Source organism: Plectropomus leopardus, chromosome 19 (genome assembly GCF_026936395.1).
Source record: "Plectropomus leopardus strain MGB_pleo_1.0 chromosome 19, ASM2693639v1, whole genome shotgun sequence".
NCBI lineage: Eukaryota > Metazoa > Chordata > Actinopteri > Perciformes > Serranidae > Plectropomus > Plectropomus leopardus.
In genome coordinates this window covers 23,576,137-23,589,546 of record NC_142194.1, presented here as the reverse complement: position 1 = coordinate 23,589,546, position 13,410 = coordinate 23,576,137, and the positions used below count along the sequence as shown (strand labels likewise).

Genomic DNA, 13,410 nt, shown 5'->3' with positions numbered 1-13,410 from the left:
ATAAGGTGATAATGATACAATACCTCAGAAATCGAGGATGTTTTTAGTCACAATCACAAAAATGAGTATATATATATATATATATATATATATATATATATATATATATATATATATATATATATATATATATGTATATATATATATATATATATATATATATATATATATATATATATATATATATATATATATATATATATATATATATATATATATATATATATATATATATATATATATATATATATATATTCAAGAAAAATAAATTATCTTACATTTTTTGTTGAAAAAAGTTATTATTATTGCCATTTTTACTATTTGCATGATTTCTGCATTCAGATTCTTCCTCCACTGGAATGGACATTAAAAAACCCCACCTAATAAAGTATCTTTAAAAAAAATGCTAATGATTTATGAGTTAATGAATATGAGTAAAAATCCAACATTACAATTTTTTTTGTTTGGGACATAATTGGGTTCTGAGTTAAGGGTAGCAAATCTTTGCACATGTCCACCTTAAGACAGTTGAATTTAGTCATGCATCTTTTTCTCTTTTTCAGCCTTCCACCCACACTAAAACTATTTTTCTAGTCCAAAAGCTGAGCTGAAGTTGTGAGCGGCCTGATGAAAAAAGTGATTTTCACTTTTTGCAAATAAAAGTACATAGTAATAAACAATACAGTATGTGACGTAGTATATGAGCTGACTTTGTCATCGGGAAGTGGAGGGGATGCTGGATAGAAGCAAGATGACTAAAAAAACAACAAAACAAGATTCTGTCTTGTTTAGCATGACATTACTGTGTTTCCACCAAGGACTACGCCACAAAAAGTGACCATATACCCACATGTGGTCACTGTAGCAGGCCCTTATTCCTTGATGTTATTTTCCTCTTTTCTCGTATATTTTAGCTGAATATCACAGATCCCCCTGAGTTGACTGGAGGGTTACTCAGATCACTTGTTTCACAGGGTGTGGGGACTGACTCCTAATTAAGAATTGGGAGCATCTTGGTGCATTTCCCCTTTGGGCCAATCAGGGTTGACGACACCCTTACTGAAGGCTTATGAGAGGTGAAGAAAGGCACACACAGACACTCTGATCTTTCCTAAATCAAATGCAGACTTTATGTTGGCTGATGTTGTCAGCCAAAATCTCTTGTTTTGAGGCTTCAATGCTGTCTTTTGCTGTTTTAGAGTGATTTTGTGCTGTCTGAAACCTGCGTAGAGGGAATATTAAGGACCTCTTTTCACTAGGTCACCTGGATCTGGGCTGTAACGATCACCTAATGCCTGCAGGCTTTATACAGTGATTTTGTTAATTGGTTTATTTCATGGAGACCCAGTATAACCTATATGCCCATATATAAACCCATTTGGTTAATAATAAAATAACATGTTTGTTATCAAAGAGGTATTTGCTTATTACTGTCATTATTACGGAGGAATTTTTAATTGTGAAGATTCATGTGAAATTTGTCTCTACAAGTGAATATTTTTATATCAAGTGGTTTGGAACTGCTTTTCAAGTGTTCCAACCACCTGAAATCTGGGGAATCAATACCGGAATCAATACTATCCCCATTTCAGAGATGGCTGCTAAGCTGCAGACCACTGCAGACAACTGTTTGAGGCCAATAAACAACAAATGTGTTTCCAGCAGTGATAGTGTCATGGAAAGCAGTCGATTTTTTACAAGACATTTGTACCTTTCCAGTGGGGATTGTGTCACCAAAACCAGGGATTTTAAGCCAAACCATGATCTTTTCTTAACCAAGTGGGTTTTGTGCCTGAACCATGGAATTGTTGAAAACTAAAAAGAAATGTGAAGTTTAAACTCCGCGGTTTACAGACACATGCAGTGCCAATGTGTATTCTGGCAGTTGGGTTTCTGCTACGCCTTTAATTATTTAGAGATTCATCACTTGACCCCTGGTGTGTATTCCTACCCCCAGGTCAAGAAGCTATGGTTCATAATGTCACATAATCTACTAATGGCAAAATACCTCTTTATTTTTAACTTTATAATATTGCTGAACACCCCCCTCCCCATCCACATAACAGATGGATGAATTATCAGTTTTTTATTTTTATTTCTTTTTATGACCTGGATGTCACATATTTAGAAATCACTCTTACACAACGACTTTAACAAATGAACCACTATGATTAAAGAATTCTATGACCTATGTAGTTTGAGAAATATAATCAGATTACAAACAAAGGTAACAGCCATCAGCCCCATTTAAATTGCATGAAATGTGACATTTAGCAAAAAAAGTAAGATAAAAATAAACCTTGACTGTTTTTAACTTGTTTTAATTGACTCATTATTGTATTATGTTGCTTTATTATCATTTATGATTTAAATATATATATATATTATTTACTAGATTATATTATATTATTTATTTAGTGATTGATATTGTACAAATTTAAATTGGTTTTTTAAAATTTTTTTATTATGTATCCATGTCTCTCTTGAAAATGACATCTAGATCTCAGTGGGACTTACCTGATTAAGTAAAGGTTTATATAAATAAGTGATCCTTGGGTAATTAAGAAGATAATGCTAAAATCCATTAGCAATCATAGATACCTCTCCTTGCCTTACTGGCTCATCTTGATAAAGTATATGTCAATAGGTTTTCAGTGTTAAATCCACATACCCTTGCGATGTCCCGAGTAACCTTAGTTCACACCTATCCTCCATCGTACATGTTTTTCTCTGTACTTTGCTGTGCTGAGATGATTTGTGGTGTTTTGAGCTGTAATGAAACTGTGATGTTTCTTCGAAAAAGCCACTGAGATAAGATCCTGTCCCCATCTGGGACGGAGCCGCCGAGCCAGCATCAATAATTCATATCTTGACCATTATGAGATATGAATTATGAGCCTGGGAATGCCTGATCTAGTAGCAGAGGGATGGAGAAAGATACGTTTGGTTGATGGATGGCTTTCCTAACCCTTTTCATGTGTGCAGCCTGAAATTTCCTGAAATGAGCCCAAACACAAATGTGGAAGAAAGCAGCTGTTTGATTTAACTTAAGTTATACTGCTGACTACAAAGCAGCTTCAGAAGCAGTTGTGTTTGCATGCCTTGCTCAAGGGAGTCTGAGCACTTGTTGAGGGATAAGAAAGCATGTATGAGTCACTACACCAGCTGAGATTTTCCAAGCTGTGATCAATCAGTCACCCTGCAATTACCAGCTTCTCTGACTAGTTGGCAGCTGCTGCACAACACGGAACATCTGTCCCGACTGCGCTTCACCGAGGCTAAATTCGATTGCTGCAAAGGTGAAAGTGGCAAAACTGATGAACATTCTCAGCAGGGGAACAATCAGAGCCAATGCTGCCTCCAGGCACTGTGGATCATTGCAGAACAGTTTAGGTCAAATAAGGCCGTATGGGTATCGTAATTGTGCCAATTTTCCCTAAACAAGACCCTGGAGCCATGCAAGTCTGCAGCCGTCTCTGTGAGGCTGTACTAACGCACACTGGTGCTTTGAGCTAAATGCTAACCAGTGTGTGACATTGAGATAATTTACAGAATAAGTAAAAAGTTTAAGTTGCTAGTGTTGCCGGAGGGAACGTGAAGGGATCACTACAGTCAGCATGATGCATCCTCTGGGGACCATGAATATCTTTATGAAATGTTGATACATTATGTAGTTGTTGAGATATTTTACAGGATCGGTAAAAACTGAAGCCCACTGGTGATGCTAGAGGAAAAGTGAGGGGGGCACCACATTCAGCAGGATACATCCTCTGGGGACCATGAATTTCTCTGCAAAGTTTTGTTATAATCCATTGTGCATATTTTGAGATATTTTTTAAGGATAAGTAAAAACTTAAACTAGTTGATGGTGCTGGAGGTAAAGTGAGGGGACCATCTGAGATATATCCTCTGAGGAACATGAATGTTGGTATAAAACGTTGTTCCTCTCTTGTTCCTCTCTATTGTGTAGATGATGAGATATTTTACAGAATAAGTTAAAAATTGTAACTCCCTGGTGCTTGAGAAAAAGTGAAGGTATCACCAAAGTCAATACGATTCATCCTCTGGGAGCCATGAATGTCTTTAACCAATTGAATGGCAATCCAACCAATAGTTGCAAAGATAGCTTGGTCTTAGTATGAATAAACTGGCTATAGCATGAATTGCAGTTACATAAGTAGGTCGTACTGAAAATCAAAAGGCCACATAAAAATTTTAGATACTTTAAAGCTGCTTTTCAACACACACACACACACACACACACACACACACACACACACACAAACTCACACACATAGAACTAACCATGCAGAGACCCATTTTTGTCTGCTTATTTCTCAACAAGATAACACCCTCTGGTCAAAATGAAATCCCTCTTCAAGTGTCCACCGCTCAGAACAAAGCTATCTAATTTTGCGAGAGCGCCTCCGGCTCCAAAAAGCTGCTCCGAAACAGCCAGTCCTCAGAGGAGCCGTAACCAGGGCCAAGGAACAGGCATCCTGGGCGGGCTGGGCTCCAATCACTGGGCGTACGGCCCGTACTGAAGCCTCTGTGGCCACTCACTGGTTTATTGCCATTTCAGTGAGAAGAAAGGAGGGGGGGAGAGAGGATTAAAGGGGGAATGCATGGGGAGAGGATAGAGAGAGAGGATGGAGAGGTGAAGAAAGGGATGCTTAATGGAGAACACTGGTGAAATTAGTGCATGAAAAACAAAAGAATGCACACAGCTATAATTACAGAGCTGTATGGTGTTGCTGACAGTGTAGAACATGATGACACCAGACCACAACAGCAGCACACAGTGGACACACTAATAGCTGTGAAGAAGGTATCATAGTTGGCATGTTTTTGTGCACCCTCACACACCATGACAGACACACTCAGGAGTGTTTTATATGTTTATGGCTCAGGCTGAGTCCAGAGTCCAGTCTCTTAGGCCTTATTTTACCTGCAAAAAGGGTGTTTTCAGGTGTCCTGCCAGGCCTTTGTCATCAGATCTGGACCAAATTCACTCAGACTTGTTGGGTTTTGAAGCACCAGTTGGATAATCACAGCATCTTACATGCATTAACTGCAGATGCATGCGCAGGCTACATTAGTATCACTATCGCTTACCTGGATTGCCGCAGTCCGCGCACGTATCGTTGCCCGGTCTCGCCAGCACGTCTTGCAGGAGCCGGTTGTTCCCCTCCGGTTCCAGAGCCATGGTGAGTTTATCCGTCCAGCCTCACCGCGGTGGAGAGCTGCCTGCGCAAGAACATCCACTGCTGGAGTCAGACAGCCAGACAGACTGACAGACTGACTGCTCGATCACCTGTCACCTCCAATCTCAAGTGAGGAGGAGGAGGAAGACTGGAGACAGAAAAGACACTGGAGGAGACTGAACGATCCGTGCCGGTGCTGGAGGAAACCTCTCTCTCTCTCTCTCTCTCTCTCTCTCTCCCTTCCTCTCCCTCTCCCTTTCTCTCTTTCTCTCTCTGTCTCTCTCTCTCACTGATAGCTTTATTAGTGAGTCTCACTGACTGCATAATAATCAAGCTTATATGTTACCACCACCTCCTCCTCCTCATTCACTCCCTCCCCTGCCTGCCTGTCTGTCTCCTCTCCCCTCCACCCCTTCTTGTCAAATCTTATGAAAGTGAGACATCCAGCGGTGGACAACCACAACACATTTAAGTGCGCATCTTGACTTGTTTAAAATAGTTTGAAAAGTTAGCCATTATATATAACAACAACAATAACAGTGACTCACAATGACAATAATAATGTAATAACATAATAATAATAAAATGTAACATAATCCATTTTAATAAAAGTTATATAGATATAAAAACACATCAATGACTAACAATAACGGTAACATAATAATAATATAATAATAATACAATAAAACATATTTTTTTATATTTTTAACATACATTTTAATAGAACAGTTATATAAAGATATAAAAACACAACAACAACAACAATGACTAACAATGATAATAACATAATAATAATAATAATAATAATAATAATAATAATAATAATAATAATAATAATAATAATAATAAAATATAACACAAACTATTTTTAAAATTAAAATATTATATTATAATATAATGTTCTGTTTATTTGTATTCCTATGTATGGCAGTATAATATTCCATCAGTAGGCTTTATTCTGCCATATTGTGCATTATTACTAGGATTTCTCCCTTTTTGAAAATTAGAATTCTGCTATTATTTCTATTCGCAGGCTCTCTGGTTCTCTTTTATCAGAATGTGTGCAGGAGATTGTACATTTATGTTCAAGTAATATTTATTTTTTCAACCAGTTTCATAAATAATCATACAGATAACATGAAATCCTACCCCTTAAAATATGAAACAAGTATTTACTTCCTCTGACTCCTTGTCAGGCATGGAATACTTTACCTGTTTTATTTACTTAATATTTCTGCTGGGTATTGCTTTCTTACTTTTTAAAAAAATATTTTATTTTATCTTTTATTTTTTGCATGTTCGAAATTAATTTAAATCTAATCAATTTTTTTTTACATATTAACAATGTAAATATAATAATATACATTTTATAGCCCAATAACACAGATCATAAACTTGCTTCAAGGGGCTTGATACAATTGTTAGTTTATTATGGACAAAATAACAGCCAAGTGTATAAAATTACTTAATAATCCAGAGCTCGATCATTTTGATGGTTATTTGTTGTTTCTTTGTTAAGTTATTTAGACTTAATCGAAAACCCGATCGATAATCATCAATTCGTGTCAATCGACTAGTAATGTCTGTTTGTTGCGACAACAACCCGATGTAAAACACGACGTCATATTCATGCGACAACAGAGTGCTATTGCCTTTCCTTCTGTTGTCCACAGAAAAGTTGCAGCTTTTTAACTTCGGGCTCTTTATTTATAAGACAAATATGTCCACCGCGATGAATTTCAGCTCGAAGAGTTTTAAACCTCGGGCTCCTGACAAAGGCTCGTTCCCTCTGGATCATTTTGGTAGGATGAGACACTCAGAGACACTCACACTGTCCCGTTTGTCCCGGTGTGATAGATTATTCTGCTCTGAGAGCTCCTCTGTCTGTGGCTGCTGTTTTAATTATCGGTGAATTCATGCACAGACAGACTGTATAGCTGTTAAACAGCACCCTGTCCACGTGTTTCATGTAAACACACAGCTGTCCTTTCAGGGTGAGGACAGAACAGCTAAGGACGCTACCTGTCCCTCTCCTGTTGCCGTAGCTCGCGTTACAAAAAGACTCATTTGCGCTAATTTTAATGTAGAGAAAATCTTGGTCAGCTCTGTGACACTGAGTGATGGAAACAGTGGTTGAGGAAGTATTCAGATCCTTTATCATGTAAAAGTACTAATATCAAACACTGAAAATACAGTTAGTAAGTTAAGTGAGCTATTATCAAGAAAATCTACTTAAGTATTGAAAGTAAAAGTAGCCAATGCAGAAATATCTTACACAAACAAAAACCTTCAAAATTATTCAAAATAAAATTAGATTAACTTTCTGTTAATGCGCTAATTGATGAATAGACTGATTATTGGATTATTGCAGCTGGGCTTTTATAAAACTATTTGCTAATTTAAATTTTTAACAAAACACAATTCATATATATAAATCTTTTAAATAATTTTTAGTTGTTTATTTAATTAATTCATTTACTTTTAACCTTTTTTTTATTTTCTCAACAAACAGAAAAAGGCCTACAGCATATTTAAGTCACATACCAGCTCAGATACCCATAGGCGCTACAAATAAGGACATTAAAAAGAGATTTTTCCTAGAAAATTGAAGTAAAATAACTTTTTAAAAGTGTTAATTACAGAGGAATTATGTGTAATTTAGTGAGCCGAGGATCTAAAGGATAAACAAACAAAAAAAACAGAAGGGGGGAGAGTTATTCTATGAACAGTGTCCAGTATGACCTTCTACAATTGTTGTTCCTCGATAGAAACTTCAGAAAGATTAGATGCAGCTCCCTCCAAGGAGATGGCCTCCGGGAATGCACTGTGGGATTGTTACTTTTACTGAAGTTAAAGATCTGAGTGCTTCCTCCACCACGGGGTCATTGTAACACACAAACTGCCATACAAAACTCCTAAAGCTTTAAACGTATGTTAAGCATGCTGAAAGTGGCTTATTATTTCAGGAGAATGTAAAGCCTTCAAGGAGACGTTTATGAAATGCCTGCGAGAGAACAACTTCGACAACTCAAAGTGCCGACTGCAGTCCAAAGACTACCTGGAGTGCCGCATGGACAAGTAAGACACCTCATTAAAAATCCAGCCTACGACTCTTCGAATTGTCATTGTCGTTTTTTCGTCAGAGCTCGATCATGTCCTCATGATAGTGTGTTTTCCAGTCAACTGATGGCCAGGGAACCTCTGGAGAAACTGGGATTCAAGGACCTGATAGATCCTCCTCCCAGCCAAGCCGGCGGAGACACTAAACCCTGATGACACAAGTCCTCCAAAAGCACGTTAAAGGTAAAGACTGCTGAGAAGAACGGCTTCAGGGACTTTGAGAAATCAGGTCTACAGGAGGACACTTTGGTTCGCCTTCGGGCCTCAGTTTGTTACAGACAACAAACTAATTGTATCAATCTTTTGTGTACATAAGATATAATTTATAATATATGGAGATGCTATTTTGGCTTGTGAATAAATCTTTTGTGTTTATTCTGAGTGTAGATTGATTCCTGCATTTGATACAATCCAAATGGTGACACCTGCTGGCAAAGTGCAGGTATCGTCTTGCATTTTGTGTGGATGGATGTCTTTTTTTCCCCCTTAAAAACAGTGAAATGACAAAATCCACTTTCTATGTTGAAATTATGTATCCCTGTGTTAATTGAATGTGATAAATATTAAATATGTGCAAGATTTTTTTTTAATTTAATGTAAAAAAAAGAAAAAGCTGCAGATTTGCTTTGCTAAAAGTATTTAGTGCAGTGGTATGATGCATGTGTGGATTCAAAATAGCTTAAGCATTACTGGATGATATCGGCGCTCTATGCCACAAAAGAAAAAGCTGTATCAGGTTTTGCTTACACAGGTAATAATTGTTAGCAGGATAAATTCACTGTTGGTCTTTTTGCAGGATTTAATCGACATAATAAAAAAATCACTAGACTTATCCTTTAATGATACAGTAAAGGAAAAAAAAAAGGCATCTTAACAAAGTGAGTGTGTTAACATTTATTTTTTATTTCTATTTTATTTAAGCTTTGTTATATTTTTCTAAATGACAAAATCCTTCACAGATTTTTGAGGTTTGTGTAAATGCACATCTACAGACAAAACTCAACATCTCAACATCATGGAGAAAGGTTATATAAGACTTTAGTTTAAAGAGTCCAATAAAGACACATAGCTAATATCTTGATATGTATTAAAAACAATGGGGATTTTTAAGTTGAAAAATAAGAATATTAAAAAAAAATTGTGCTGATGATGCACATGCACGACTCTCCCTCCACCTTAAATTATTCATGATGCATCATCTTCATCTTTCAGTAGCAGCATATCCCTCTCTGTGGAGAAAAACAAGTAGAAAATTAATTTAAAAAAAACAACACACATTTAAGGAATTCACATCCCTTCAATTTATGCTGCATTTGATTTGCTGCAAATGCACAATATCACTTATCCAGGGAATATGGGACAAAATAAAATTGTTAAAAATTAAATTAAAAATTGCCTTTCAACACCCTCAACACACAACACAGTATACCAATTTGTTTTTACTTTTTCGATTTAATTGGTCTTGTCTTCTCCTGCCGTGTCCAATTTTGCACTGTCCTTTTGGTCTCACACATATTGTTGTCCCTATCATGTCTCTCACCTGTCTTGTGTTGTATCACGCAATAAAAAAAAAAAGGAAAACGGTAAAATAAAAACAAATGTTTGTTCATTACATTTGGACATGTTTCACTGTCAAATTTCTTCCCTGAAAGTCTTTTTTCCAAACTTACTTTTTGTAACCTTTGCAGTCGTCTTTTGAGCCATTTGGCCTTCGGATCCACACAGTGGTGGGTTTTGTTCGCAGTTGTAAAACTGTAGAGTTGCAAAAAAAAGAAACAATTCATTCATATTTCTTTAAGAAAATAAAAGGGGAAAAAATAACAGATTTAGTGCTGTTCACATATTTGTCTTACTCTACTCTTACTTTTGTGCAGATTTAATCTGACCAAACTTTGACCTGCAAAATGGTGTCGGCTAACCTCCTGAAGTAGGTGAAAAAGTGTTTATTTCCTCATCTAAAGTAACATTTAGCGGCAGAATTAAATTGTTACTAAAGGACGGTGATTGTGTCAGAGTTTTCTCAAATTTGTTTTGCATCATACCCCAAACATAGACAAAATGAATATTCTTTCTTACAGGAATGCATGTATTCCACAATGAGAAAATGTTGTTTCTTTCTGTTCCACGCAGGAAACAAAGGCCTCTTCAATGTGAGCCTTTGAGACGGTCGCACAGCAGGGGGGGATGATAACTCCTGGGGTTCTGGGCCAAGGCTTGTAACACTGAGACTGCCCTGAAATGCAGCACACACAAAGATGCAGATTAACATAAATAATACATGGTTCAGATTGCATATTTGTTTTTCTCTGTTATAATGGTCCCTGACAATAGATTCAACAAATATGTCATAGTCATATGAGCCTACACATTCTAGTAAGCAAGCCTTTGGAAGCAAATTTGCATTTCCCAGGATAGAAGGAATAACCTGCCCTGAAAAAAAAAAGAATAGATTGTAAGATATAAGGTTAGTAAATAGTAGATGGTAAAAAAAAATATTAGAAGGTTGAAAATGGTTTGAAATTTGATGGTGAAAGAAAGTTGCTAAAAAATAGATTGTGAAAAAGTAGATGGTGGATAAAAATATTTTTGTCGGTGGGAAAAAATAGGTGGTTGAAAAAGAAATAGGTGGCAGAAAAATTAGATGGTAAAAAAATATTAGATGGTAAAAAAATATTAGATGGTGAAAAAAATAAGTTGTTAAAAAAATAGGTTGTGAAGAAAAATAGGGGATTGAAAAAATATAGAATAAACAGTAAATAGTGGGAAAAAATGATTTAAAAAATCATGTTGAAAAAATTAATGTTTTTTTTTAAGGAGAATTCTTTTCCCACCATATAATTTTTTTCTCCCCCACGTCCCTTTAGGGGCTCTGTAGCCATGAGGCATTTCCCTGACAGTAAAGGTTGGTCACCCAATGTCACAACCTAAATTCAAAACAAATATGAACATCTAACAATGTTGGTGGCTAGTTTGGTATCTATGTGTTTTAATGCTAAATTCCTGTGATTTTAACTATCTTGGCTGCCTCTAATTCTGTGTGTATTTGTTAGACTCAAGAGAAAATGACCTTTCCCTGTTGTTTTTATCTTATCCAGCACATTTAGTGTAGGTTAAAAAGTGAGTGATAAACATTGTCATTGGTATTATATTGAATATGTGCCTATGCAAATGCTATTTCACAAACAGTTTATCATTCTTAGCTGCCTGAATTGACTGCTGCAGTCAAAAGGTTTGTAGTCAAAGACACACTCACCTTGCTCAGGGAGGATCAGCAGCATCGTAAAACACATGACACACACTTCAAGGCTAACCGAGAAACGCATCCTTCCAGGTGTGACCCTATAAGGTGAAAACGTGGTGGTATTGAATAAAGAAGAGCCTGATTCCTAAAACTCACTGAACAAACTTTTGTTGAATCGTGTATAAAGAGGCGGAGAGTTTGTTGTTGAGGGAATGCGTGCTGGGAGAGATGATATAAGATGACCTGCAGGGCGCTGCTGCACAGCTGCAGAGAGGGATGGCCAAAACATCTGGATGACAGCTGTTGACGCCACAGATTTGAGCTTCACTAATACCCCCAAATTCCGAATGATTAAAATTTGATAAACCCGGCCATAAGTAGTAAGATATCTATCAGAAACTGGCATGAGGTCATCGGTCTCACGGTCAGTGGGAACACACCAAACTAATCCTTCATTATTGAGTAACATAACCCGGCGTGTTTTGGAGCAGCAGCTTGAGCAGAGAGGACTTGTTTCCTCCAGACACATGTTTTTTATTTCTGAAGTTCACTGGTTAATATTCAAACACGAGTTGATGGTGTTGGAAAATAATTGAACTGCTTTACTTTTTTGTTTTAAAAAAGTTATATCCAGTGAATATAAAAACCCCAGATCACTCTGAGAAATCTACTAATTCAGATAACCCAAAAACTGATTTAGATGCACTGTACAGCATTGGCCTACATAGAAGAGGCTCTACCTCAAATGCTGTATCCAAGTCTTTAATAATAATAATAATAATAACAATCATGGTAATAATCATGATGATAATTATCTTTATATGTATAGTGCCTTTCACATAAAAAGCAGCTCAAAGTGCTTACAAGCGAGAGTGCTCAAATTTAAAACCTAACAATATATAGAATTATATATATTTAGAAAAATGAAATAAAACAAAATAAAAGCTGCAGACAAGCCAGAGGTGGAAAACAAATTAAAAAAAAAAGAGAAATAATAAACAACAAAAGTCTATCAGTAAAAGCACATAATAAGAAAGTCCATGAGAAAACACAACCATAATAAGCAATACATTTATCCATCCATTTAATACATCCATGCTCTCCACTTGACCCCACTGTAGAAAAATGAAAAATGAATATCCCTTATGTGGACACTGCCACCTTATGCTGGGCAGTCGTGCTGACCTTTATTTGTAAGGAGCATCTTGACGACGGACAATACGATGTTGCATGTGGTCAGTAAGTTGGCATTGGTGCAGACTCGTTGTTGGAGGGTTTTAAAGCCACTTCACTACCTGCTAGCTGGTTTGGAACAGCACTTAATGTGGCAGACAGTCTTTGTGCATGCAGAAACAGAGCGGAGGTGGGGAGGGAGGGGGTGAAGGGGGTGGTTTGGGAAAGGCCTAGTTTGAGAGGGACTGGCTGAGAGCGAGGGTGTGGTAGGGAACTTAGGGTGGAGCAACAAGACTGACACAAGACAGGTGTGCAGAGAAGACTGGGAAGAGGACTAACAAGACTGACAGAGGACAGGTGTGACTGCAGTGTGTTTGGCTGAGCCCTGGTGTATTGTTTATTACTCCATCAATTTGAACTTTGATTTTTCGTAAGGGCCTGCTCATTTTTGGGGAACGTTTGTTTGGATTTTTTGATTTTTTTTTTTGAAGCGATAAATCAGTTCATAGCTTCATTCTGCGACTCTCCATTCAAATCAATCGACTCTTAAACCATCTGAGGCACCCTGGATCATCCAACAGTGAGTACAAACTATTGATCTACTATGGTGTCTGTCAGTGGCTATATTTGAATTATTTTAATGCAGCAATACTACTGTTAGCAGCATGGTTA

At 36.8% G+C, this 13,410-nt stretch overlaps 3 protein-coding genes across 6 annotated transcripts in view; 1 reads left to right on the top strand and 2 right to left on the bottom strand.

The window, feature by feature from the left end:
* The window catches only part of LOC121959189 (arf-GAP with dual PH domain-containing protein 1), a 38,232-nt gene extending 32,695 nt beyond the window's left edge, over window positions 1-5,537 (bottom strand). The window contains exon 1 of one of the 2 annotated variants that reach the window (XM_042508402.2): window positions 5,116-5,537. Coding sequence is in view for 1 of the 2 variants with exons in the window: in XM_042508401.2 (XP_042364335.1) it covers window positions 5,116-5,206 (91 nt within the window). In the remaining variant the exon portion in view is untranslated. The remainder of the gene's footprint in view (window positions 1-5,115) is intronic. The other variant, XM_042508401.2, reaches the window with a different exon arrangement.
* A 1,264-nt stretch (window positions 5,538-6,801) lies between these two features.
* cox19 (cytochrome c oxidase assembly factor COX19) lies at window positions 6,802-9,938 on the top strand. 2 transcript variants are annotated; one of them, XM_088070337.1, is made up of 3 exons: window positions 6,802-7,006; window positions 8,171-8,282; window positions 8,348-9,938. In XM_088070337.1, the coding sequence occupies exons 1-3, from the start codon at window positions 6,925-6,927 to the stop codon at window positions 8,475-8,477; spliced, it is 324 nt and encodes a 107-aa protein (XP_087926463.1). In that variant the 5' UTR covers window positions 6,802-6,924; the 3' UTR covers window positions 8,478-9,938. The 2 variants fall into 2 exon arrangements, with proteins under 2 accessions (XP_087926463.1, XP_042364410.1); XM_042508476.2 differs by having other exon boundaries at window positions 6,809-7,006; window positions 8,384-8,705.
* On the bottom strand, window positions 9,208-12,894 carry LOC148186369 (uncharacterized). 2 transcript variants are annotated; one of them, XM_088070336.1, is made up of 5 exons: window positions 12,751-12,894; window positions 11,578-11,663; window positions 10,401-10,557; window positions 9,995-10,076; window positions 9,208-9,553 (listed from the first exon to the last, which is right to left on the bottom strand). In XM_088070336.1, exons 2-5 carry the CDS (start codon window positions 11,645-11,647, stop codon window positions 9,533-9,535), a joined length of 330 nt encoding a protein of 109 aa, XP_087926462.1. In that variant the 5' UTR covers window positions 11,648-11,663; window positions 12,751-12,894; the 3' UTR covers window positions 9,208-9,532. The 2 variants fall into 2 exon arrangements, with proteins under 2 accessions (XP_087926462.1, XP_087926461.1); XM_088070335.1 differs by lacking the exon at window positions 12,751-12,894 and having other exon boundaries at window positions 11,578-11,799.
* Between the last annotated feature and the right edge of the window lie 516 nt (window positions 12,895-13,410).